The sequence below is a fragment of the Bolinopsis microptera genome, chromosome 10 (genome assembly GCF_026151205.1).
Source record: "Bolinopsis microptera isolate Bmic1 chromosome 10, MBARI_Bmic_1.0, whole genome shotgun sequence".
Lineage (NCBI taxonomy): Eukaryota > Metazoa > Ctenophora > Tentaculata > Lobata > Bolinopsidae > Bolinopsis > Bolinopsis microptera.
In genome coordinates, this window is record NC_087081.1 from 12765347 (window position 1) to 12791517 (window position 26171).

At 37.0% G+C, this 26171-nt stretch overlaps 2 protein-coding genes and 3 non-coding genes across 5 annotated transcripts; 1 reads left to right on the plus strand and 4 right to left on the minus strand.

The window, feature by feature from the left end:
* Window positions 1-214: 214 nt before the first annotated feature.
* Window positions 215-24328, plus strand: LOC134822417 (anaphase-promoting complex subunit 7-like). Its single transcript, XM_063833469.1, has 14 exons — window positions 215-367; window positions 737-831; window positions 1002-1081; window positions 5390-5520; window positions 5775-5889; window positions 6037-6215; window positions 6357-6553; window positions 6692-6869; window positions 16848-17011; window positions 17262-17350; window positions 17588-17698; window positions 19003-19084; window positions 19470-19511; window positions 22778-24328. The coding sequence occupies exons 1-10, from the start codon at window positions 283-285 to the stop codon at window positions 17319-17321; spliced, it is 1284 nt and encodes a 427-aa protein (XP_063689539.1). The 5' UTR covers window positions 215-282; the 3' UTR covers window positions 17322-17350; window positions 17588-17698; window positions 19003-19084; window positions 19470-19511; window positions 22778-24328.
* Window positions 1916-2027, minus strand: Trnal-caa (transfer RNA leucine (anticodon CAA)). Its single transcript has 2 exons — window positions 1990-2027; window positions 1916-1961 (listed from the first exon to the last, which is right to left on the minus strand). It is a non-coding gene; the product is annotated as a tRNA-Leu (tRNA).
* Trnal-caa (transfer RNA leucine (anticodon CAA)) lies at window positions 7124-7235 on the minus strand. The gene is made up of 2 exons: window positions 7198-7235; window positions 7124-7169 (listed from the first exon to the last, which is right to left on the minus strand). It is a non-coding gene; the product is annotated as a tRNA-Leu (tRNA).
* On the minus strand, window positions 7760-7871 carry Trnal-caa (transfer RNA leucine (anticodon CAA)). The gene is made up of 2 exons: window positions 7834-7871; window positions 7760-7805 (listed from the first exon to the last, which is right to left on the minus strand). It is a non-coding gene; the product is annotated as a tRNA-Leu (tRNA).
* LOC134822272 (uncharacterized) lies at window positions 9014-10837 on the minus strand. The gene is made up of 4 exons (XM_063833179.1): window positions 10724-10837; window positions 10436-10494; window positions 10009-10158; window positions 9014-9902 (listed from the first exon to the last, which is right to left on the minus strand). The coding sequence occupies exons 1-4, from the start codon at window positions 10824-10826 to the stop codon at window positions 9105-9107; spliced, it is 1110 nt and encodes a 369-aa protein (XP_063689249.1). The 5' UTR covers window positions 10827-10837; the 3' UTR covers window positions 9014-9104.
* Window positions 24329-26171: the final 1843 nt, after the last annotated feature.

Sequence of the window (26171 nt, forward strand, 5' to 3'; positions counted from 1 at the left end):
CTATATATTCCAACTAAACGTTTATCATTTCAACAATGAATTTTGTCTGAGCTTTACTTCAAGAAAAAGTCAGTTGATCGACAAAATTTGGCAGATTTATCTTCAGCTACACTGTTGTTTTGAATGATATTGATATCGACATGATATAATATTTCATCGTATTGAATATTGATACATATTTGATCATATGTTAAACATGCTCAATCACAATCCTGCTATAATATATCACTAACTATAATTATATAACTAAATATAATTATAACCATGTCACGATTATAGCTGATGCCAATGTTGTGCGTCAAGGCAAACAGAGATCACGTACAAAGCTTGTATGAAGCAGGACTTTATAGAAGCGCCGAACTTTTGGGTAACTATCTTTAGTTGTCACAGTGAATTATGTGACTTATTTACAAATCATGTGACTTATTTATACATCATGTGAGCAGTACATTACGTACGAGAATACTATTCTTATCTTATTGTAGCTCCATTTCTGTGCCACATTCAAGTGCATTTTCAGAGCTCAAGTAACTGTGAAATATGTGTTTTATTTTATAACAACTTAATCGCCTGATAATTTAATTAATTTAATTAAATTAATTGATTTTTTATGTTAGTTTAATCAAGATTGTAGCCAACAAAATTATATTGAGACACGCCTGATTTTACACGATAGTTTTGTAAATGTCCACTCAGCTACTTCAATTAATTTAATTTCACAGCACATCTTTTACAGGTAGCGTGTTGCCACAAAAGCAGGTCACCTCTGTTACAAGTCTCTTCTATTTAGCGGCTGCTTTCCAGCAAATGAAACTGTACACACAGGCTGTGGTATGTTACTGTTTTAAATTATCAGAAATTTACAATTTTTTCTGCAACACAAACTGATTGAAAATCAATGAAAATGATAAAATTGTATAAATGCCATGGAAGATTCTCTTATTTGTAATAACAATTTGAGTAAAACTCCCAAATGATATAAACGTAATGCCTTGATCCAGGAGAAGCTGCAGCAAGCATTGTTACTATTCGATAAAGAGAAACAGAATCAGCAGCTCACTATTACAGAGTGTGATATTAGGTTTGAAACTCTTTTAATTATTTCTGGATTGTTTTCACATGCTTTAAGTCTAAAGTGGGGATCGAGGTAGTATAGGGGGGTTCTAGGTAGGGGGGGTTCCAGGTAGAGGGGTTCCAGGTAGTATAGGGGGGGTTCAAGGTAGGGGGGTTCCAGGTAGGGGGGTTCCAGGTAGGGGGTTCCAGGTAGCACATCAAAAGTGTCAGAAGTGGGATTTGAACCCACGCCCACATTCGTGGACCAGAATGCTCATTCGTACGAATGCAAGATTACTCTTGAGTCTGGCGCCTTAGACCACTCGGCCATCTTGACATACTATTATATTAATTCTTACTCTTTATATAACGCTAAATAAAGCCTCGTCACTTCACCGTAACAACCATACGGTCACTGGTCATGTGAGTTATGAGTAGCTGTATTGTATTTCACTTTGCGATAATGTTTTAATATAAGAACATCATGCTATTATATATAACAAACGTAAAGTGGCAGTACCAGTGCGTTTGACAACATTGCAAAATTTTTATCTGAAAAATACCAATAACATGGCTTGTTTTGAAAACTGCGTTTTTGACGGCGTTTAATTTAACGTAACTTCGAGGTAGGGGGTTGGTGGTGTAGTGGTAGCTGGTACACTTTGTAGTCGTGAGGTTGCAGGTTCGATTCCTGTCATGTGCCATTAAGGAGTGAACTAATTGAATCTAAGCAGCCCCCACAGTCGGCTGAGTCGAATCTTCGGGTAACTTGATTGAGGATCAGGGTGAAATTTAGGTGACCCACTGTGACCGAGCGATTGTATTGTTATTTTTTGGGTCGCGACTGCTTAACAAGCAAAAGTGTCAGAAGTGGGATTTGAACCCACGCCCACATTCGTGGACCAGAATGCTCATTCGTACGAATGCAAGATTACTCTTGAGTCTGGCGCCTTAGACCACTCGGCCATCCTGACATATTATTACATAAATTCTTAATCTTTGTATAACGCTAAATAAAGCCTCGTCATTTCACCGTAACAACCATACGGTCACTGCACTGGTCATGTGAGGGGTCGAGTTATGAGTAGCTGTATTGTTTTTCATGTAGCGGTAATATTATTATATTATATTTAAAACATCATGCTATTACATAACAAACGTAAAGTGGCAGTAGCAGCGCGTTTAACAACATTGCAGAATTGTCATCAAACATGGTTTGTTTTAAAAGCAGACGTCGTTTAATTTCACCAACCATTGAGTTTTTAGAGGAAGGATGATTGGTGGTGTAGTGGTAGCTTGTACACTTTGTAATTGTTGAGTTGCAGGTTCGATCCCATCATATACCCTCAATCCTTGTGTGAACTTAGCACTCCATTGAATCTTAGCAGCCATCAACTGTGATTGAGGGTTAATAAGGAATTTAAACGGACCCTCGGGCGAAGAAAGTCTGGTATACATTACATATAGTAGCCATTTGAATTAACGAGTTTATCTTGTAGCAGTTTTATCACAACAAAGCAAATCTTAAATAATAATACCATGTTTTTAGTGTTAGTTTTAGGATATTTTTCGTTATACTGAATAAATTAAAACACAATTTTTCAGTAATTAATTTTATATTAATTATTATATTATTATCAAAGTAATAAATTTAATAGTGAATAGAGCCTTAAGCAAATTAATGAAATCATCTCATAATCTTACAATCTTATAGAAAGGTTAGCAAATTATTTTTTTAATAATCGATCACAGATTAATCTCACATTCATGAAACTTTTATAAAATGATTTTTCGGTATTTTGTTATTTTGTCTTTTTTAAAATTTCTGTACTAGAATAATCCGTTATTTTCTTCCTATCTGAAAAATTTCTAAATCAATCAGAGTTTAACACTATCAAACACGCAAAGCATTACAATTTTCATCCTTTTAACATATAATCACAGATTTATCTCATGTTTATGAAACTTTTAAAACATTAATTTTTGTTATTTTGTCTTTTATTTTGTCTTTTTTTGTCATTTTATCTTTCACAAAATCTAAAATACATCACTCTTTTTTCCCTTATTTTTTATGTTTGACAAAAGTTCGTTTCCATACGGATTACTCTTTGGATAGTTTTTTGTAGTAAATGTCTGTGCACTCCTTTATCCTCGATAGTTTTTGTACTAAATGTCTGTGTACCCACTGACTCTGTGACGAATGTTACAGAACACCGTGACTGGCAGATGTACAACTGTGGATATGTAACCTCTGTAAGTTGCTCTCAGCTCCGGATTACGGAGGATCCGAGGATCAGTATGGTTGGGAACAGTGCTGCGTTAATCAGTGGTAAAATGAACTTGCTATAGTCAAAAAAAATTGTAAATCCCAAATTAAAAATACCAGCGACTGTTAAGTAAGAGTAAAATGAGATTAGCTCGGTTTGCAGTATTTTGTCGCGGGTCTGCACTTTGCCCAAGAGAACGCTTGATGTAAAACATTTGTAAAAACATACAAATAAGCACAACTATACTAGGTAAAAATATTTTAAAGGAAAGCAGAATCAAACATAAATCTGTTATTATATATTTATATCTAAACGTTATTCCATTTAAGTTGAGTAAGATTTCTATCAAGGTGACCTCGCCAACCAAGCGTAAATTCTTCAATAAATTCCACATACCACGCCGTGATACACAAGTGGAGTTATATGATCTGTTCAAATACCACATGTCGACCAAACTCAAAACTAGGCCTAAAGATAGAAATAAAGCAAGGCAGAACTTCAAAGCCCTTTCTTGGATCCTGTAGAATGGATTTATTATATTGATCGTTTTAACAATCGTCAAAACCAATACGAGGAATGTGAAGGTGACGAAGCACAGGTTACAAAGTGTTTGTCACGTACAACCATGATGGCAACGGCAGTTGTTCATTGTTCAAGCACAGTAGTGCTATTGATCCCCGGACTATTGCTGAACAAGCACTTCCAATGTCGGCAGCAGCGACGAGAATGAATATGAGGGAGGACAGTCTTTTCCAGTCTTTCCAGTAATGATAGATTATCATTGAGTTCTGGATGATGATGTAAACTGCAAGGGTCAGATTTATGGGGGACAAATATTCGAAGAAGTCTTCCTAATATCCAGTGACCGGTGGTAGTATAGTAGTAGAGTTAGCTGACGTCATTGTTTGGTATATTTGCCAGGTTTTGGGTATACTAATAGTGAGAAAGAAAGTTTTCAAAACTGAAGTGCTACAAAGTTATCGTGGTAGCAAAACCAAGCGTTTATTCAGAGTACAAAGAAAAAGATTTATCTATTATCGGATTTCCTTCACGAAGTTAACATTGAGTAGCTTGGTTTACCAGAAATACTGTAAGAGATGTAATGTAACTGGATATTCTGTCGGAAAATTGGCCACCGTTTTAACTATAACAACCGCTCTACAGAAAGTACATGCAACCAAACAATGAGTATAATGTAGATATGTCGATAGGTACGTGAATTATCTATTTATCTATTCACCTTTATTAGAACATTCTCATCACTGAGTCTATTCAGAAAAATCAGAAATTTTCTTGAAATAATCATCAAATAAGACTCAATAACGCACGACTTAGATACACAAACAGGATAAACGTAGAATTCACACTTTACTAAGTTATGCTAAGGATTTGGACCAATTTTGTCCAAAGTTTCCAAATTATTAAATACCTCATGATTGCGTAATTTGCTCTGGGCTTAAAATTAGAATTCGGGATTCAAGAATACTTTTAGAAAACCGAAAAACCCCCATATTACTAGTTCTCGTAGCGAATGATTTGTTTTTTTAGTCTATTTTAGTTATTGTTCCACAAATCTATAAATTGCAATTTTCAAGGTATAAATAAAAAGTCACTAGAATTTGTTCAACTTACTGTGGTTCATTAATAGGTTCAGTAGGTAGGTAGGTTTACTATCCTTGTGAATATCTAATTTGTAAAATTTTACCTTTCTACTTTAATAGGGAGAGGAGGCGTCCAGTTCGCTGATCTTGTTGTGTCTAAATTATGTTCCAGGATGAAGTCTACTGATTTCTCCTCTAAAAAATGCGCCACGGACAGCGTTGAGTCTGCATGTTTGGATTTTCTAATTGTGCCAAAAGTCCAAATTTATCCAGGGAACGCTAATACCAACCGACACAACTATGGACAAAGTAAAGTTAATTTCGCGCAAGTTACAGTCATGCCGCGCGCGGGAATAAAGTCAAAACAAATATCAATTCAACCAAAATAAAATACTAGATATGAATATTAGATATGAATGTTTTCAGCATTACACTTCTGAATATAAATAGTAATTGAAAACCCTCCAGATGGCTGATGTATCAGTGCTACCATTCACTGTGTGACTACGAGAACGCACTGTACGCTCTAGAGTGTATCGGACCGAAATCGAGGACTGTTCGTTATTACATGGCTCTTGGAAATCTTTACAAACAGACCGGTAGACACTAAAACAGTTCTTACTGTTTCTTGCATTTTAATTGTGTTTAGCTGTCCTCTGAGTCAGTGGCGTAACGAAGGGCCCAACAGGCAACGTTACGCCACTGCTCTGAGTGTGTACTCTGGGTAACTGTTATTCACACGATGAGTGTCCTTTATACCTAGTACCTTTTGAGTTGCACACGAATTGTTAAATACCGAATATGTTACCTGACTTGATAGTTGATGTAATTGTTATTTGTTACATCCTCCCAGGCGTGGAAAGATCAGCAGTTGCCTGCTACAAAGAAGTGCTAAAAACTCATCCGCTTGCTTTGGAAGCTATCGAATCATTGATGGAGCTTGGGCAAATAACTAAAGAAATAATCAGGTATTCTTCGATGATTCTAAAATTAAGAAAAGAACCAGCACAGGGCTCAGGGCTGATTCCTACAATTTTTTTAGACATGTTTGCACTGTATAGTTCCAAGAGTAACGAGTATTTAATAAATAAGACTGTAATACAACTCCCCCTCAGTTTAACCTCCGAGACGATGGCAGGCAGGTTTGACTGGCTAGTTGACTGGATTGAGGGCTGCTCGTACAGTGTTCGCAACGAGCACCCTCGTGCTATTGCCAGATATCAGCGCTTGCTTAGTGTCAATGGACCAAGTGCACACGTGCTCGTCAGAATAGCCATATCTTACAATTCTATTGGTAAGAACGGTTATGTTTCAGAAAGTGGAGGGGTTTCTAGTAAATTTTTTTGTTTTACAAGTTCGGTTCCATCATAGTATTTAATTATCATAGAGCTGGTGAAACTCTCGTAACGCTACCTTCTTATCACCAAATTCACAGGAGCATATAAAAAAGCAGTGTCAACATTCGAAGAAGCATACAGCCTAGAACCAAACCTTACAACTTACGCGGGCACGTATGCGAGTCTTCTAGCGCAACTTGACAGCGAACAAGAATTGGAGAAATTTTGCGAGCATTTGTCAGAAGATAATCAAGTTGAGAGTTACATTGCTCATTGTTACTTGGCGCTGATGAAGGTTCGTTATGTTTGACAAATTTAGTAGATTTAGCATGAAAATGCTGTTGAAACTTACACATTTCAGTTAACAATGACTCTATAATCTTTATGATGAATGATATAATGAACTCTATTTTCTAACTCCAAATGTTTCCAGGAGGACTTTACTCGTGCAACGACGTTATCAGAACGTGCTTGTCACATTGCGCCGCGCTACATACCATCACTAATAGCGCGAGGCTGCAGTGAGATGCTCAGCAACAAGACCACATCAGCGATGATTACTTTCAGGAGCATTCTCAGCATGAAGTCCAACTGTTTCGAGGCTCACAAAGGTCAGTGTTCAGTGTTTACCGACCAGTACCACAGATTATTTTTCAAGGGATTGATGGTGAGTGGTAGCTTCGATTCCTGTCATGTGTGATGTGCCATCAGGGGGTGAACTGATTGAATCTAAGCAGCCCCCAAAGTCGACTCAGTCGAATCATCGGGTAACTTGATTGAGGATCAGGGTGGAATTTAGGTGACCTACTGTGACCGAGCGATTGTATTGGTATCTTTTGGGTCGCACTTGCTTAACAAGCAAAAGTGTCAGAAGTGGGATTTGAACCCACGCCCACATTCGTGGACCAGAATGCTCATTCGTACGAATGCAAGATTACTCTTGAGTCTGGCGCCTTAGACCACTCGGCCATCCTGACATACTATTATATGAATTCTTACTCTTTATATAAAGCTAAATAAAGCCTCGTCACTTCACCGTAACAACCATACGGTCACTGGTCATGTGAGGGGTCGAGTTATGAGTAGCTGTATTGTTTTTCACGTTGCAATAATGTTTTAATATAATAACATCATGCTATTATATAACAAACGTAAAATGGCATTACCAGCACGTTTCACAACATTGCAAAATGCTTACATGAAAACTACTAATAACATGGCTTTTTAAAAAAGCAGGCGGCGTTTAATTTAACGAAATATCGAGGTAGGGGGTTGGTGGCGTAGTGGTAGCTTATACACTTTGTAGTCGTGAGGTTGCAGGTTCGATTCCTGTAATGTGCCATTAAGGAGTGAACTAATTGAATCCAAGCAGCCCCCACAGTCGACTCAGTCGAATCTTCGGGTAGCATTGATTGAGGATCAGGGTGGAATTTAGGTGACCTACGGTGACCGAGCGATTGTATTGTTATTTTTTGGGTCGCGACTGCTTAACAAGCAAAAGTGTCAGAAGTGGGATTTGAACCCACGCCCACATTCGTGGACCAGAATGCTCATTCGTACGAATGCAAGATTACTCTTGAGTCTGGCGCCTTAGACCACTCGGCCATCCTGACATACTATTATATGAATTCTTACTCTTTATATAACGCTAAATAAAGCCTCGTCACTTCTCCGTAGCAACCATACGGTCACTGGTCATGTGAGTTATGAGTAGCTGTATTGCATTTCATGTAGCGGTAATATTATAATATATAAGGACATCATGCTATTATATAACAAATGTAAAGTGGCAGTACCAGTGCGTTTAACAACATTGCAATATTATCATCAAACACTGCGTTTAAGTTTACGGACCATCGATCTTTTAGAAGTAGGGGGTTGGTGCTGGTGGTGTAGTGGTAGCTTGTACACTTTGTAGTAAGTGGGTTGTAGTTTCAATTCATGTCATGTGCCACCAAGAGGTGAACGAAGGACTCAATCTAAGCAGCCCCCACAGTCGAATCATCGGGTAACTTGATTGAGGATTATGGTGGAATATAGGTGACCCATGGTGAGCGAGCGATTGTATTGGTATCTTTTGGGCCGCATCTGTTTTGTGTGCCAGGGCCCAGGAGTGGGATTTGAACCCACGCCCACATGCGTGGACCAGAATGCTCGTTCGTAGACATAGTCATACAGCCACTCTGGCGCCTTAGACCACTCGGCCATCCTGGCACATAATTACTTGAATTTGTACGCTTTATATAAGGCTAAATAAAGCCTCGTCACTTCACCGTTTACAGTAGTCAATTGCGGGGGGGTCCTGTGAGTTATGGGTAGCTGTATTAAATTTCGTGTAATTGTTGGGTTGCAGGTCCCCGTCATATGCCCTCAATCCCTGGATGAACCGAGGACTCTATTGAATCTAAGCAGCCGTCGACCGTGATTGAGGGTTAACGAGGAGCTTAAATTCCTGACGGTAATACTTCCGTACGCCAACTTCAAGGAGATTTCATACTGGATAGGAGAGGAAGCATCATGCGGACATAGTGTTTCTAATACCATCTGACCTGGAACATGACAAAAGAACAAAAGAATGTTGCTGGAGAGTATTTGGTGCTACTGGGATCAATAAGTATACTGTTAGTATTCTCAAATACTAGTTACACATGAAGTTTTGCATTAACAACAAATAAAATCGCAATCAGGTATTGACTTTGAGGATTTGGCAGCGATAAATTAAGTATTTATTAGTTATAACTAATTGAAATCGATATGATGAAAATTGAAGTAATAAATTCGGTTAAATGCAATAAAATGAACTAAATAACCTAGTAAATGCAAATACCCACTGAAATTTGTAAATATCATAATTTCGCGACATCAGCACAATCTGGCTGTAAATCATCACTCGCACTAGCATTGGCAGAGTTAAGTCTGTGAAAGGGAAAGTGAAAGTGAAAGTCTCTGTTTCGTGTCACTCTACCCATAACCTCGTGAACCCAGCCGACCGTCTCCTCAGAAATATCACTGATATAGTCTCTGAACTGTTGATTTACAGTAAGGTATATAAGAGGGCTGGTGCAGTTTAAGGGTAACAGAACGAAAGTCCACCCCAGAGCTTGAAGGACACTATCATGACCGTCCCCATCAGTAACCACCCTCTGCCGTCTCCTCCCATAGTGAACATAGTCGGCAAACATAGAAATCATAGGTAGACAGTGGGCTGACACGACTAGGATTCGTAACGCAGATCCTATTAAGAGTCGTCTACCCTGCTTCTCATTGAGCAGTTGGCAGTCCCTGATTCTGGCGGCCCTGGCCTGAACAGTAATAATAATGAGTAGCTGGAGGAGTAGTTCCAGTGTCATGACAATGGGGGCCAGGTAAAAGGGAGTGAGGACTAGCAGAGAGTAAAGTGCTCTCTCTCCGTAGAAGTTGCCACCGTAACAGGACAGTCTGTTGGGATCAAAGAAGACGTTGTTTCGAGCACTGACCCCCTCCAAGATGACCACCACCACACCAGATCCAGCAGCTACTCCACCACATATCTTCACCCACGGTTTCTTTTCGATGATTTCTCGGACGGACGCGGGTTGTCTGACCATCCAAACACGGTACGCTGATACTATGACCATTACCCAGAGCTTGTTGATTACTAATACCTGACATGATAGTTGTTATCAGTTAGACAGTACTATTAGCAATTAGCATTGACAGAAAGGAGTCATTGCAAGTAAAAGTAAAAGTGAAAGTGCAAGTAATAATAACCTGGTAGAAGTAGTGAGTGAAACTGCAGAGAACAGGCCCCAGGTCCCAGCCCTTATTGACGACTGTAACCAGGACAGGAAGGTTCAGGGACAGAGTGATGAGGATATCTGTTATTGCAAAGTTTGTGGTCAACACTCTGCTGATTCTATCCTGCGTGTCAGAGTATTATCAGTAATAGAGTATATCAGTAACTCAGGAGATTTTATGATTTATATCAGTAATGGCCAATATTTATTATACATTTATACTTATTGATAATACATGTTAACATGTTGACTACGTAAAAAAAGAGAAAATGACTTACATAAGTAATAACTAATGCGTAAGTTATGCTTACAGTTACTCTGTAAATAACTTGCCACAACAATTAGTAAACGCATATTTTAATGTTTATCATAAACACGGAAATAAATTTAATAATAATTACCTGTTTTAGGGCGTCTCGGAACACTAACCCGTGGAGAATTGCACAGTTACACGCGATACCTGGAGTAATTAACCGATGATTACCCAATTAGAATAATAGGTCATTAATTAGTAATCATGTGATCTTCTGTAAAAGGGCGAGCCGTTCTTGGTACAAGTTCCTTAGTAAAAGATTTGTTGCGATTTCAACAGGTCATGTAATTAACTTAGTTTATATAGGCTGTAATCAACATGTGCTAGGCCGTTGATAAAATCGACAACGAGTCAGTATTTCGTAGAATAACGTTACCTAAAATAACAGTAGCGACTAAGTAAGATATTAATATGTAGGTAGAGCTGAGGGAGAGTAGGGGTAGAGGAACGGAGAGGGAAGTCTTGTTAACTGTGAACATACCTGCTGAGAGTAATTAATCACTTGTGGGCAAAAGTTTATATTTGTTACAAATCACTTGGGAACTAAAGGTTAGATTTCTTACTTATCATAAATTTCAGGGGTGTAGGAAGAGAGGGCCTTGCTGACGTCAGCAGAAATGTAACGTGAATTTTGGCAAACATTTTTGTTTAAATCAATTTTATTAACAATAAAACTTTGCTAATTTCCTTATTAGTACTTCGGTGAACTGAACTCTAAATCAGTCGCATACAAATTTTCACTGTCTACACCAGTCAGCATTTCTATACCCCCTCGCTGGCTGACGGGAGGGGGTAAGTATTCAGTAAAGGAGTTAAGATGGCAAGGGGGTCTGACGTCATAACGGGGGGGGGGGGGGGGGGGGGGGGGGTCGCTCAGGATGCTGCTCTCGGCGGTCCTGTCATAAACATTAAACTTTTGCAGGCATGGTTGACACTGAATGTGTCGCTGTTTTGACATTCTGGCGCACAGCGCACTACATTTTAAAAACTCTATAATTTTGCCCCCCCCCCCCACGAAGAAATTTATTCCTACACCCCTGATAAATTTACTGAATCGTACAAAAGTAACATCTAAAAAGCAGTAAACATAAAACAGTGCATCTTTCCCAAGCTTGGAAGGCCTTCTATAACACAACTAGAAAGTAAAAGAAACATCAGCCGAACCTATTAACTGTCGGACTATGCCGCCAAGAATAACACGTAACAGTTGGAAGCATATATTATCGTGCAACATGGTACAATAGTCAAATGAACGATATCACGTTCTGTTTCCGTGCGTCATGAAATTAAAGTAGGGTTACTAAGTTTCCTTGACATATTATGGAGTTATCTGATATACATGTGGATGTATTGTGTATTTTAAATACCCTTTAAGCAGAATGTAGCAAAATCAATTAACTAATTCGTATCATTTGTGCACCGCAAAGAATGCGAGCGTTTGTGTGACAACGTCTATTTCTGCTACCAACTAGCAATCCAACCTTCCCCAACTTTCATTCCTGCGCCATTAAAATATTAACAACACATCAAGTTGACGGCAAAACTTGATGTTCGACAAGTTGATCTGCAAATAAATTCTCTCAAATATTTGTCCGAAGATTTGTTTTAAAGATTAGACATAGTTGTCGTTCAGAAATTTTTCTGATTGTCACATGACAAATCAAGTCGCGTGACTACCTACGTGACCCCCTGTCAAAGTGTGGGAACCTGAAATAATTAGGCCTAGTTGTCATTCAGCGGTCAACTCAGCAAAATATCGCGGCACTATCGGCAGGGTCCAAACAAACCCAAACAAACGATGTCTTACTATCCTTACTGCAGCGGCAGCTATTTCTGGTGGCTATTTTGGGATATTCAACAGAAACCCTTTTGTCGTGAGGCGCTGCACAACGTTTAAAAGCTTACTCGGGGGAAGCAAAAAAATGCCCGACAAAGTTTAAGCGAACTAGCTAAACCTTCTCAGTAAAGTGTAGACTTACCCAGCGCTGTATTATTATTTTATGCTATTGATAAGCATGTTTATTATTTATTAACGTGTGCATATTATGTCATGTTATATTTTATAATTTTTATTACATATGAGCATTTTCTATCTTACAAGTAAACGATTACTGCTCCGCAGTCCACGTACACAATCAGTGTCGAGGTTTACTGCTTAGAATGTAACTGCAGCTCAAACAAACCAATCAGAGAGCTGTATTCTAGTCACGTGACTCAAACTGACCAATTAAAAGCTGCACTCTAGTCATAAAGCTGAGGTTTACAACTGAGAAAGTTAGAATGTAAATTGTAAATGTTGGTTTTCAAGTGTCGGTGGTGAATTCCCACATATGTAAGTGGTTCGCCCTGGCTTTTTGACAGCTACGTTAGTAACTAAAATTCTTGAGAGCCAAACACCCAGCTGTATTCTAGTCACGTGACAAAAACTAACCAATTAAAGAGCTGAATTCTAGTCACGTGACTCAAACTAACCAATTAAATGAGCCGTTTACTGAGCGAGAATAAAGAGAAGCAGAGCAGTGAAAACACATGCTAATAAAAGATGACGTGTGTTCTCTTGACTATAACACAGTTGTGAGGTTGCTCGAAAAATAGCGTTAACATTCCTTAAAAGACATGTGTTGATCCTAGGTTTCCTGCCTGGAATGATTGCGGAGTAAATGAGTAACTACGTAATTGTGAGACTGAGAGTAGTGTCTTAACTAACAGTTAATTAGTATAACTGTTTATAACTGTATCAACTAGTTGCACCAAATAAACATGAAATCTGATTCAGGGTATGTTGGTTATTAACTTTCATCAGCTCAGCTACCTCAATGAAAACTTGTCATTTATAAAAGTTAAACATGCCTTGACGCATGTACCATAACCTGCACTCACGAATATGTCAGGTTATGTGACCAATACAGAACAACTTATTTGTGTTATGACTGACTGTAGATTTGTTATATTGGGTTGGCGCCAAATGTCAGACCTCAATGTATTATAATGTCTCCTGATCTGGCCGTCTAGTCTGATCCAGGGCTTTGTTTGTATGGTAATTTAACCCCCGTACCCGCTTATGAGAATCCTAAATGTTGAATACATTCATAAGCTAGGTTGTTGTAATGATCTTGAAGTAGTAAAGTTTAGTCGAACGATTCAACTGATGTGAAAATGCGGGGTAAGTTCAAAGCCTTTCGGACAGTGTAGTGCAGAAATGTACCTCTCCCAGATTATTGAATTATTAATTGAGCACTAAACAGCCTTGTGTACAAAGATAGTGATCAGTAATCATATCTAATCATAACTAATATACTAATCATAAGCTCATTAACTTTAAGCAATTATAAATTGTAAATTAGTAAACATGTTACGAGGGGCGGGAGGATGGTTGACATGTTCAGTGTTCACTAATGTCCTCAAAGGGTAAGGTGGACATTGACGGACATTGACGGACATTGACGGAAATAAGTATTCTTTTAGCGGATAATTTGAATCCTGCATTTTTCGGAACTAGCTCAAATTCTTTTATTGAAAGAGAGTGATCAGTAATCCTAAGCTCAATTGATAAATTATTAAACAGTAAGAATAATAAGATACGTGTTGTACAAATAACGCTGCATAATATTCATATTAATAAGGTTAACTGAATATTAATAAATGTAAATATTTAATATAACATTACGATGGCATCTACTTAGCTCGTTATCATGGTATTCCAGGTGGGACGAGAAGCATACTGTAAAGGGGTAATATTATCACAAAGGTACTGAAACTTCACAAGCTAAATACATACCTTACTGGTTACTGAATAAAAATTGAGCGTTATCTCTATTGAACACACAAGTAGTTTTATATTAATTTACTGGAATTTCAAACCTACGGTCCAAAGAAGACGTGAAATATTTGCTAATTCACTCCAATAGACTTCTCTTATTTTAATGAATTAAATCCTTGCAACACTTTTGACACCCTGTAGGAGTGTGGGACGTAGGTACTCAACAGATGAATTGAATCTTGGCAAGTAATGGTTATGTGAACCCTCCCTTTGAGTAATCCTAAAGTTTTAACATGAACGTCATTTGATGATGGTAACCAATTAAAATATTCCTAAAGGCTTCTTTAACGTCATGGTAAGAAAGTCCTGCCCAGGGCTCTAGTTGGTTACTTTGAGTCAGGTGACCTAAATACAGCTCTCTTATTGGTTGATTTGGTAGAAAAGTATTCCAAATATTCAATATAGTGTGGTGTGTGATGGCACGGGTATTAAGTGACTTGAACTGTAGTGTATACCATTGTGTTAAAAGTGAGCTTAGTTCGGGGCAACTCCATCACTGTACCCTTCATGGAATTTTAATTTGAAATTTGAAATCCTTCAAGCTTTTGCTGGAATTTATGCGAGTTAGCTTCACTATACTTAATACTATACTTGTGTAGCTGCTTACTAAACCTTAGTTTAGCATATTGATAGAACAGAATATTTAAACAACAAAAAATAAGTTAAAACAACATATTATAAAATACAAATGTAGCTGATTTCAGTAACTAATACTGGAGGCAGTCTGTGGCGAACTGCTATATACAGGCTAGACCTACAGCAATGATAATACGTTTAAAGTATTATACTCCCTTATTTCTCATCAAGGCTGTCTATAAATTGGTAGTCCGTAAACTAAAACAAATTCCTATTATAAGACGGACTAACTAGATCTGATATTTAGATATGTATATACTTATTTAGTTATTTATGTAATTACTGCCTTAATCCAGTTAGCTGCATGATTGGACCTCTGACCCACACAGAGAATCAGATATTTATATAAGTAGTCTGTACAAGCAAATAGACGGCTCATTACAAAGCTAGTAATATGTTAGCTTATTAAATATCGTCATGGAAATCATAATTGGTAAAATTGTTGTAGTATATCAGCTGTAGTCAATACATAGACTGTACATCGACCGTACAATAGACCGTACAATAGACCGTACGATAGATCGACCGTGACCGGTCATCGTTCAGGAGTGGTTAACAACTGGTTTTGAGCCGGCTCCGGCTCCGAGCCGGTTGTAAAACAACTGAATTTCAATGAACTAATTACATGAGCTGAGGCAACTAAACATGTGCTCAACAGCCAATGAGCTTCTTCTTCTTCCCACATAGTGGTATACACTGAGAAACGTAAGAGCAATTAAGAGACGTAACAAAATAAACAAGTTCTTGAATATTAGATGTGGCCTTCTCCCAAATATGATGGACAATGAGATCCACACCTATTTCAAAGTTTCGTGTGGTTCTGTTTGATCACATGCACTGCACATGATATTATATATTGTTAATATCAGTGGTATTATATCGGAGATAATAAATATTTGTGTAACTGTTCAGCATTTGACTCGTCACACATATAAACTTTAACATAAAGATATATTTTTAACATCCCGTACTATGAGTATTGACTATTGAGTAGCGTAGGGGAGAGGAGAGCAGTGGTAAGGACAGTGACCAACTCCCTCCCAATCAGGGAGGGGTACAGTGACCAACTTCCTCGCAATCAGAGAGGGGTACAGTGACCAAATCCCTCACAATCAGAGAGGGGTACAGTGACCAACTCCCTCCCAATCAGGGATGGGTACAGTGACCAACTTCCTCGCAATCAGAGAGGGGTACAGTGACCAAATCCCTCACAATCAGAGAGGGGTACAGTGACCAACTTCCTCGCAATCAGAGAGGGGTACAGTGACCAACTCCCTCCCAATCAGGGAGGGGTACAGTGACCAACTTCCTCGCAATCAGAGAGGGGTACAGTGACCAAATCCCTCACAATCAGAGAGTGGTACAGTGACCAAATCCCTCACAATCAGAGAGGGGTACATTGACCAACTCCCTCACAATCAGAGAGGGGTACATTGACCCCTCGTCACAATCAGGGAGGGGTACATTGACTAACTCCCTCACAATCAGGGAGGGGTACATTGACTAACTCCCTCACAATCAGGGAGGGGTAAGTGACCAACTTCCTCATAATCAGAGAGGGGTACTGTGACCAAATCCCTCACAATCAGAGAGGGGTACAGTTACCAAATCCCTCACAATCAGAGAGGAGTAAATTGATCAACTCCCTCACAATCAGAGAGGGTTACATTGACCAAATTCGTCACAATCAGGGAGGGGTACATTGACCAAATTCGTCACAATCAGGGAGGGGTACATTGATTAACTCCCTCACAATCAGGGAGGGGTACATTGACTAACTCCCTCACAATCAGGGAGGGGTACATTGACTAACTCCCTCACAATCAGGGAGGGGTACATTGACTAACTCCCTCACAATCAGGGAGGGGTACATTGACTAACTCCCTCACAATCAGGGAGGGGTACAGTGACCAACTTCCTCGTAATCAGAGAGAGGTACAGTGACCAACTTCCTCGTAATCAGAGAGGGGTACAGTGACCAACTTCCTCGTAATCAGAGAGGGGTACAGTGACCAAATCCCTCTTAACCCCTCTTATCCTGCAGGTATGGTGATGGCGCTACTAAGATTTGAGCGACACAAGGAAGCAGTGATAGCAGCTAAGGAGAGTGTTAAACAGTGTCCTGGACAAGCTAGAACTTTCCTGCTTATAGCTCACGCTACCAGCAGATACCCAGAGGAGTCGAGCAAGTTGCGGGAACGTGCTAAGGTGAGGATGCCCCCCCCTCCCCCCCCCCCCCCCCGTGAGGATACTTCTGGACAATTTGCGTGTGAAAATATTAGTTTTAGTAATGTAGGAGGAGCTGCTCAGTACATCACATTGTATATAATGCTCTAAAACTCAAATTTCGAGAGTATTTTAAATTTTCGTGGGGAAATAAAAATCACAAAAAAATCAAAAAAAAATTTAGTTATTTTTTTCTAAATTAAAATAAATTTAAATTAGCACATTTACTCAGGTTTTTCTATCGGGAAAGCTCTCACACGGGCCCCTTCCTCGGGGGGAAAAGTTTTTGTGAAACCCTTTCCGCCACCTTTTTACATACGGGTACCTTTTTTTACCCCTAATTTTTTTTTTTTTTATTGAATTAATTTAGTTTGTTTATTTGGAACCCGATTAGATAGGGAAAGGGAGGTATAAAAGGGATATTTAGGGTTTTGGCGTAAACTTGGGTCCTTGAAAACCCATAAATTTTGGGACTACACATTTTTTCGAATACTTTCCTTTTGGAAAGGGGGGTCCTTTTTTTTAGAAATAATTTTTTAAATTTTTTGGTAATTTAAGAAAAAAGGGAAGGAAGGGTAAAATAAAAATTTTTTGTGAAAATATGAAAATAAATTTGGGGAGTTTTATAAAAAAGGTTAGTTTTGAGAAAAATGTTTTAATATAGAGTGAGTAAAATTTAATTTTTAAAATATAAAAATGAGGGTTAACTTCGGGGATTTTAAATTTTGAAGAAACTAATTTATAAACATCACCTTTTTTAAAAGCCTAAAAAGTGAGTAAATAGCACTTTAAATTTGGCACAAAGTGAAAAAAAATCAGCATTTTAAATGAATTTACTAAGTGAGTAAAAAACACAATTTTAAATTTAAAAGGGAAACTTTGAAATTGTTTTACTTTAAAAATACAACTTAAAGCGCACCAAAGAGGAAGTAAATTAGAATAAAAAACTATCTTTAAAAAAAATCTAAAATTTTTGGGATTTTTAACCCTTGGAAAAAAAACCCGGGAAAAATTTTTGGGCGAAAATTTTAAATTTGGGGGGCTCAATAGAATCCAAAAAAATACCGAAAAAAATCTAATCTCGTACCTGAAAAGGGACGGGTTTAACTTTTTAAAATTTACCTCTATTAAACCCTGGGAAGGAAAAAGGGCCGTTTTTTAAAGATATTGTGATAAACTCTTACAAAAGACTTGATTTTAATTACTTTTTAAACACTTATATAACAGCAATAAAATTATTAAATTAAGTTCATGTCCAATGATGAGGTAAAGAAATCTAACAAGTTGTTATTTGTTGATTATTGAATCCTGGGAGCAATCAAGCGCGACAGTGAGGCATAAATGTTGGAGGATCCCATGTTTTTTAAATCTACTTAAAACGCCTAAAATATCAAATCTTTTTTTGGCCGCGTACGTTTTTTCTAAATTAAAAACATCTTTTGATATTATCCGGGGGCCCTTTAACACCGCTAAAAATTTCGTTAGGGGAAAAAGGAACACATTATCCCCGATTCGTTTTTTGGAATCTTTTAAAAAAACGCAAAAAATTTTGAATTTATTTAAAAAAAAAACCAAAACATCTCAATCTTTTTAAAAACCGGAAACAATTTTTTTCCCAACGACCCACCCTGAAAAGGATTCCCATAATACTTTAAAGGGAAATCGTTCAGAAAAAAATTTAAAATTTTTCCCGTAAATCGGTCTTTAATTTTTACTACAAACCCATGGGGGGATTTTTTTTAAAACCCAAATATCAAAATCTGAGCCTAAAAAGGGGGGGAAAAAAATTTTTTTGGGCAAATTGGGAAATTTTGGGGTTCCGCCCAATTAAAGCATGGATGTTCTCATTTGATTTTCACCAAAACGGGGATCTTATTACAAATCCCTTTATCATTTTTTTAAACGGGCAAAAATTATTACTCAAATAACTGTAAAATTAACATTTTAAAAAAAACTTCCCCAAATTTCCTCAGGCTAAACCCGGGGAAACTCCCTTTCGAGCTTAAAGGGTTTTTACAGATACTCGAACATGGTGAAAATCTAGAGAACGCTGAGGTGATTTAAATATAAGACTTATTTTAAATTTAGTTACATGATATTTAATTCGATGCAATTATTGCACTGAGAATAAAATAATTTTTTTTTTTAAAATTACAAAAATTTTTTTTAGCTTTTTAAAAAACCCTTATGACGCGCCTTTTTGATGAATACTTTAAATTCATACCCGGCACAAATCCGTAAACTAACGCCTGGTAAAAACAAAAGTTCATATTGGGGTTTTTCAAACCGGGAAACCCCACTGATTTTCCCCTTTTTACCCCCTCCTTTTTTGAAAATTACTCCCCCCTGGGGTATCTTTTGGAAAATTTTAAAAAGGGGTTTTAATTAATGACTGTGCAGTGTACCTATGTGGTAAAAGTTAAATAACTCATTGTTTCAGAACGAATTCGCTCCAGCTACGCCTCATACAAGTTGGATAAATGTAAGTTTCTTTTTATATGACTGTTAAGTTTTGAAAATATCAAAAAAATTTTACACTCAAAAATTTTAAAACCCTCCGACCTCTGAAAAATTTTAAATTTTAAAAATTTAAAAATAATAATTTTTTCAATAATTTTTTTAAATTATATTTTTTGGGTGGCAGAGTGATGACGTTTTGGGGGGTAAAAAAAAATAAAAAGAGAAAAAAATAGGTTAAAATAAAGATAAATAGAGAAAATTTTGAAACGTTTTTAATAATCCCGGGTTTTTTTTCCCGTAAACCTCGAGATTTTTTTCCTTTTAATTTAATTAAATCCCTATTGAGTTTTTTTCATCAAACCGAACAAAGGTTTTAAAAATTAAAAACCCACAAAAAAAACGATAAATAACTATATTGACGTATCAAGAAGGATGGATTTGGTTGATATTGTTTAAAGCTGTCGCCGCTCCACCGTATTGTTATACTTATTATTGGTCACATGATATGCATGTTATGTTCCATTATAGGAATGGGATGGTATGTGTCCAAACAATTTAGGAGCATGTTAATTTTAGGGACAGAGCTAGGTTTCAAATGTTTCCCTCTCATTTGACTCAAAATTAGTTGGAGTTAAGTTATTTTGAGACATTTTCATTCTAACTTCTCTTTCGTATTGAACTCTAAATCCGCTGCTAATGCATGATAAGTGACCTAGTGATGGAAATCCGTATTCCAATTCTTCTGAATTGTATCTGCGGGTATCACTCACTTTCAGACATGATTCGATACGCTGTTCTTCTCTGGACTCTGAGGCTGTCGCTTTCCTTATCTTATCTTGCAAACCTGGACCCTCTGCTTACGGAAACAACGTGTCCTGTCCCTCTTGCTTTTCCCTTTTTCAAAACCCGGGAGATCCAGGCTGGGTGAAACCCTTTGTTTGGGGAACCCCAAAAAGCATTGGTGGATAAAGGTCATGAGCTTTTTAAATTTTTTAAACAAGTTTCCTTGTTTTAGGGGGAAAAATTTTAAATGTGATTTTCAGTGACCCGGGAGCCCCCCAAAAGCGGTAAAGGGAAGGGCTAAACGGGACTTCCGTAAAGTACCGGGAAAATCAAAAAATTTAAACCCAGAAAGGGGACGAAGACAAAATTTTTAAAACTCGACGGAACTTGCGCTGTTGAAGTAAAAAAAACCCTGGAAACTTTTGGAAAAAGGAGGCAGTTACAAAATCATAAAAATTGGGGAAACAATTGGGGTTGGAAGGGGAAACAATCTTCCCTTCGGAAACTAACGCCCAAATGATAAAAGAAATGTCGGGGAAAAGGGGGGCATTTTTTACAACACCCCCCCTCCCCCCCCCTCCACACCTACCCCTTTTTCCCATCAGCAAAAAAACCTGAGGTCGGGCCGGGGGCCCTGCTCTACACCAAAAACCCACACATCCATCCACATTGGGCGATCCAGGATGCAGATCTACGATAAAGAAAAATATAAAAAAAAAAACGGGGGAGATGCATCGCTCTTTTTTGGGGAAAAATTATTTTCTAGGGAAACCAATTTTTTAGATTTTTTTTTAAAATTTTCAAATTATAAAGTTATCTTTTATGAAAAAAATTTTTTTCTTTTGGTTTGCAGTGCAAGGGGCCTCGCGTGATGCCCGTTTTTAACAAGAAAAAATCTACCTTGCAATGGAGAGGGGGTTTTTGGTGTTTTACGACGATCCGATAATGACAAAAGACCCCCGTGAAAAAAATTTACAAATTTTTGCGACGCCCCAAACCTGGAAAGGGCCACCTTTTTCCCGGGGGTTTTCTTTTTTCAAACCAAAAAGAGGGGCTGGAGGACCATGAGTTTACAAACTTTTGACCCCTCGTTTTTTACACTTGTAGCCCCACTTTAGGGGGGACAAAACTAAGCCGGGTTTTTATTATACTGCTTTTTGGGGACACACAAGGCCCAAAGTTTGGTGCAAAACGACATTTTTGGTTTGGGGGTTTTAAACCGGGCCCGTACAAAAAGGGTACCCTGCAAATTTTTACCACTTTTTCCAAAAGAGACCCGGGGAATTTTAAAAATGTTTGGGTACTAAACCTTTAAATTGGGGGAAAAGGAATAAACCCCTGGGGCCCAAAGTGGGTAGCCATTCATTTGGGAAAGGAATCCACCCCTCAGTGTCTGGAGTCGGGGGTTCCCTACGTCCCTTCCTGAGTCATCAAGCTGGACCATTTCCCCTCCCCCCCTCCCCCCCCGCCGGGGCCTGGTTTAATCCCCTTCAAAGGGCCCCTTTTGAACCTCACCCGGGAAGTAAACCGCCTCCCTTTTCCCGTACAATCAGATTTTACTACTCGGGACAACCTGTTTTAGATTTAAAGTATAAAAAAACCCCAATTTTTTTTTTGGATTTTTGACAGAGTGAAATCATAATTTGGAAGAAGATTAAATGGAAGGCAATTAAAAGATTGCATGGAAAAAAAACGACCCCCAACGATTAAAAAATATATAAAAAACGAAGGGGAAGGGCCCAAAAATTAAGGGAGATTTTTTTAAATTATCTTAAAAAGATTAAAATGGGACCCTTTTTAAACTTTTTAGTGCTAATTTTTTGGTTATAAATGGGTTTTTGTATGCCCCATGAAAAACCCAAATTTAAAAAAATTTTAAAAGGTCCCTTAAAAAAGGTTCCCTGATTTATCTATTTTTGGCCCTGTTTGATTTATAAAAATAAATTTACAATTTTAAACTCTTATATATGTAGTCAAATTAAAAACTTTCCCCTAAAATTTAAAATCGAATTAAAATTCGGGAACTATAAAACAAACACGAATAAATTTTTCTCAAAAATTTCTGTATTTTAACCCCAAAATTTTAAGTGATTCCACCCGGTTTCCCTCAAAATTTGGGTTTTTTCTAAACCTTTGTCAATCAAATTTGTCTTATCATCGTGGGTGTCCTACCCTACAAATTTTTTTTTTTTTTTTTAAATAAAAACGAGTAATAAAAATTTCCCCTGAAAACGATGTGAAAAAATTCCCAGAAGTCCAAAAAAAAATAAACCTCGCCCTCCTTTTCAGCCCCCCGGCAATGGGCATACCGAATTTAAAGAAATGTATTTACTTAAAACCATAAGCTGAGGCTAAATATCAAAGCAATATCTCATCCAAGTAAATCCGAGTAAATTAAATGAAAACTGGACATTTTTTTAAACCCCAAAACGAAACTTTTTGCGAACCTCTGAATATTAGTTTCAGCTAAAAAATCATTCGAAACTAATGAACCCTTTTTCCCAGATATGAAAATCAAACCCCCGGGCCCACAGTTCGTCCCGATCAACCCAAATACAACACGTGATACAACACTGGGTACAACACGTTTAAACAACAAAGGATAAAAACACGTTTTTTAAAAAACCCAAAGGCCCCTCCTTGTAATGTTTAAAAAAGAAGAAAAACGGGAAAATTTGTTTCAATCATTTAAAAAGGGGCTATAAAGTTTTTCTTTTGGTTTAATTTGGGGGTTAAAAGGGAAATTTTTGAGTTTTTAAAAAGACAAAGGCCCATTTTTCCTTTTTGGGGTTTTAAAAATTGTTTTTTTACAGCAATTATGAAAAGATAAGGGGGCCCAAAGCTTGGGTTTTGGGGTTAGGGGTTTGTGATAAACGAACAGCCGACTTTTAACTTTTTATGGGCCCCCAATTTTTTTATTTGATTATCATTTTACGTACTTTTAGTTCAACCGCACTATAGGGTTTACAACTTTAAATTTTGGGGCCCGATATCACCCCTGTCGAACTTTGGGAAAGGTCGAACTAAGTCCAGGGCGCTAAATCTATTTTTGACAAATAATTTTTTGGGTTGTGAAACCCAAAGGCTATTTTCGGGGCCCCCCTCAAAGGATCAACTTGTTCAAAGGGGGGTTCAAAGGGAGATAAAACAATTTTTTTGACATCTACAAAACCCCCGGGTTTGAAATTTCATAACCTTTCAGTAAAAAAAATTTTAAAATTTTCCCTTTTTGCCCCTCGGTTCTGGTCTACAAACAGGGGAAAAATGAAAAATATATTGTATCCCAACCCGTTTTTTTTCCGGGTTTAGCAGCCCCAAAACCTTTAGACCGGTTAAATCGGTTTAAATAGTCGTTTGGGATGAAATAAAGGGGTTTGGGAGTGGTAAATATTTTTTATAAAAAGCGTACCTTTAAAAACTAGATCTATAAAAAAAAGGACGGTTTTTTTCTCCGCTAATCTACAATTCTGCTTTAATCGATTTTTAACCAAGGGGTTTTTTTGAACTTGAGAACGTTTTAACCCTTTTTTTTTAAATTTTTTTTGCTGGTACATCTTTTATGTACAATTTTCTTTTAATGTTAAAAGGAAAAAAAATTTTTGAAATTTTTTTTGAAATCCCCGGTTTTTTCCTAAAATCAGGTTTTACATTTTTTCACTCTGGGTTTTAAAATTTTTAAAAAGGGGAAAAAAAATTTTTTGTTTTTTTGGGGGTTTTTAAAATTTTCTTTTCAAAAATTTTTACCCCAGTGAAATGTAAAAATCCAAAAAAACTTCTTTTTCTTGATTTTTATCTTAAAGAATGTCGGGCTATAGAAAAAGGGGAAAAGGCAATGTTAATGTTATTTTTTCTAGGGGTTTAAAAACCCCGACGGGGTTTCATTTTTTTAAAACGCGTATTTTATATTATTTTCTGTACAAATTTCAAAGTACCAGCAAAGGGAATGATATTTGATGTTTAAATTTAAAAGAAACAGTTGTGGTTTTTTTTCTTGATTAAAGAATCGGGTTTGAAAAAAAAGCATTGTTTTTGTCATTATTATAACAAAGCTTACAAAGGAAAATAAAGCTCTAAAAAAATTTTCAATTTAAACTGCCCCCCCAAAAACTTGAGAAACAAAATTGATAAACCCCTTTTTATTTACAAATTGGGGTTTTAAGAACTTTTTTTATTTTTAAAAGTTTTCAAAAGTTTTTTTAAAAAATAAACAAACTCGATAACTTTAAAAAACAAAAGTTTTCCCGTCCTTTGCCTTTTCTGAGGGCCCCCATGCAAAGCCTTTCCAAATTTTTGGGTTTTTGCACACCCACACACAATTTCAAATGAAAGCATGAAAATGGGCGAGGCAATTCCTGTCCCTAAATTTTTTGTTTATTTTTTTTTCAGGGATTTTGTCCCCTTTGCGCCCATCCTATCCGCTTCAGTTTTTTTATTTTTTAAATTTCACAGTGAAAACATTCATTTTGCCCAAAAAACTTTTCCAGCCCCTAATATTACGGTAAATCGTGTTTTTCCAAGGACATTTTTCCGACGTTGTTGTTCAAATTACTCGGGGGGGTAAAAAAACGTGCAAGGAAAACTTTCCCCTGATGTTAAGGTTAAAACCCAAAGGTTTTCTAAGAAAAACCCCTTTCACGCCGAATGGCTTTTAAAAGTTAACACTGAAAAAGCAGGAAATGGTTTTGTTTAAAAAAAAGCTAAAAATTTACTGATGCTTTTTTAAACATGGACTGTTCAGCACGAAAAACCCCTTTGTTGAAGCTAAGGGGGTTATTTTTATTAACACTGACATGAAAACATATTTTAACATTTTTACTGCTTAAAAGCTGCTTTTTTTTAAAAAAATCATTTGCAAAAAAAAAATAAAAGGAATTTTTAGGTTTTTTAAGCCCTTTTACTTCAGCGTTTTATATTAATGGGCCATTCATAAATTTTTCCGTTTATTTAATGTCCGCCAAAAAAAGGGCCGAAAAGGTATATTTTTTTGTTGGGGGTACCTAAATTTGGGCCCCGCAGTTATTTTTCCCCGCCCCAAGGGGCCCCCGCCAAAGCTAGATATTTTAACTTTAAAAATAATACAAATGGGGGGGGGTTAAATCTGTTTTGGTTCTTAAAAAACCCCGAGAGGGGTCAAAAAATTGTCCCCCCTTTAAATACTATACAACTATAAAAAGCAGGTTAATGTGCAAATGGGGCAAAAAATGACCAACTAATTTTTTTGATCCCCCCCAAATGAAGTTCACTGTTAAAAATGCTTTTACATTCCCCAGCCCGAAATCTTTGCCCAAATTGGCACAACCACATATTCTTACCCTTTTATTCCAAAAATAAAAAAATAATTTTTCATTATCAAGATTTTGCAACCCCCAAATTTTACAAATTAAATTTTTTAGGAATTGTAAAAAAAGTTTTCGCTTTTTTTAATCTAAACTCAAATTTTTTTGAATTTCAGATAAGGTTTTTCAAATTTTTTCATTATTATTGGGAAAATTTACTTCAAGTTCATCTAAACGGGGCGGAAACCCCACTTTTAGCTAAAAAATGTCGTCCGGGTTTTTAGCAATTTTTTTTGAGACAAGAAAAAGGGGGTACTAGTAGTTCATACTTTTCCTTAAACGGGCCTTTTTTAACACATTAAATTTAACGCTTGGGGGTCCTAGCGTTCATCCCAAAAGTTTCCCTTCAAATAAATTTCCCTTCAAAAAAGGGCCCCTTTTTCCGGGTTTAAATTTTAAAATCCGTTAAGAAAATTTTTCCCAAAAATTTTTCCACCCGCGAACTCATTTTTTTTAAAATAAGACAACTTTTTTTTTTCCCTCAATCGTATTTTAAAAAAACGGATTCGGATTTTTCGGGAAAAAAAAAACTAAAATCATTTGATCCCAAAAAAAACGATTTT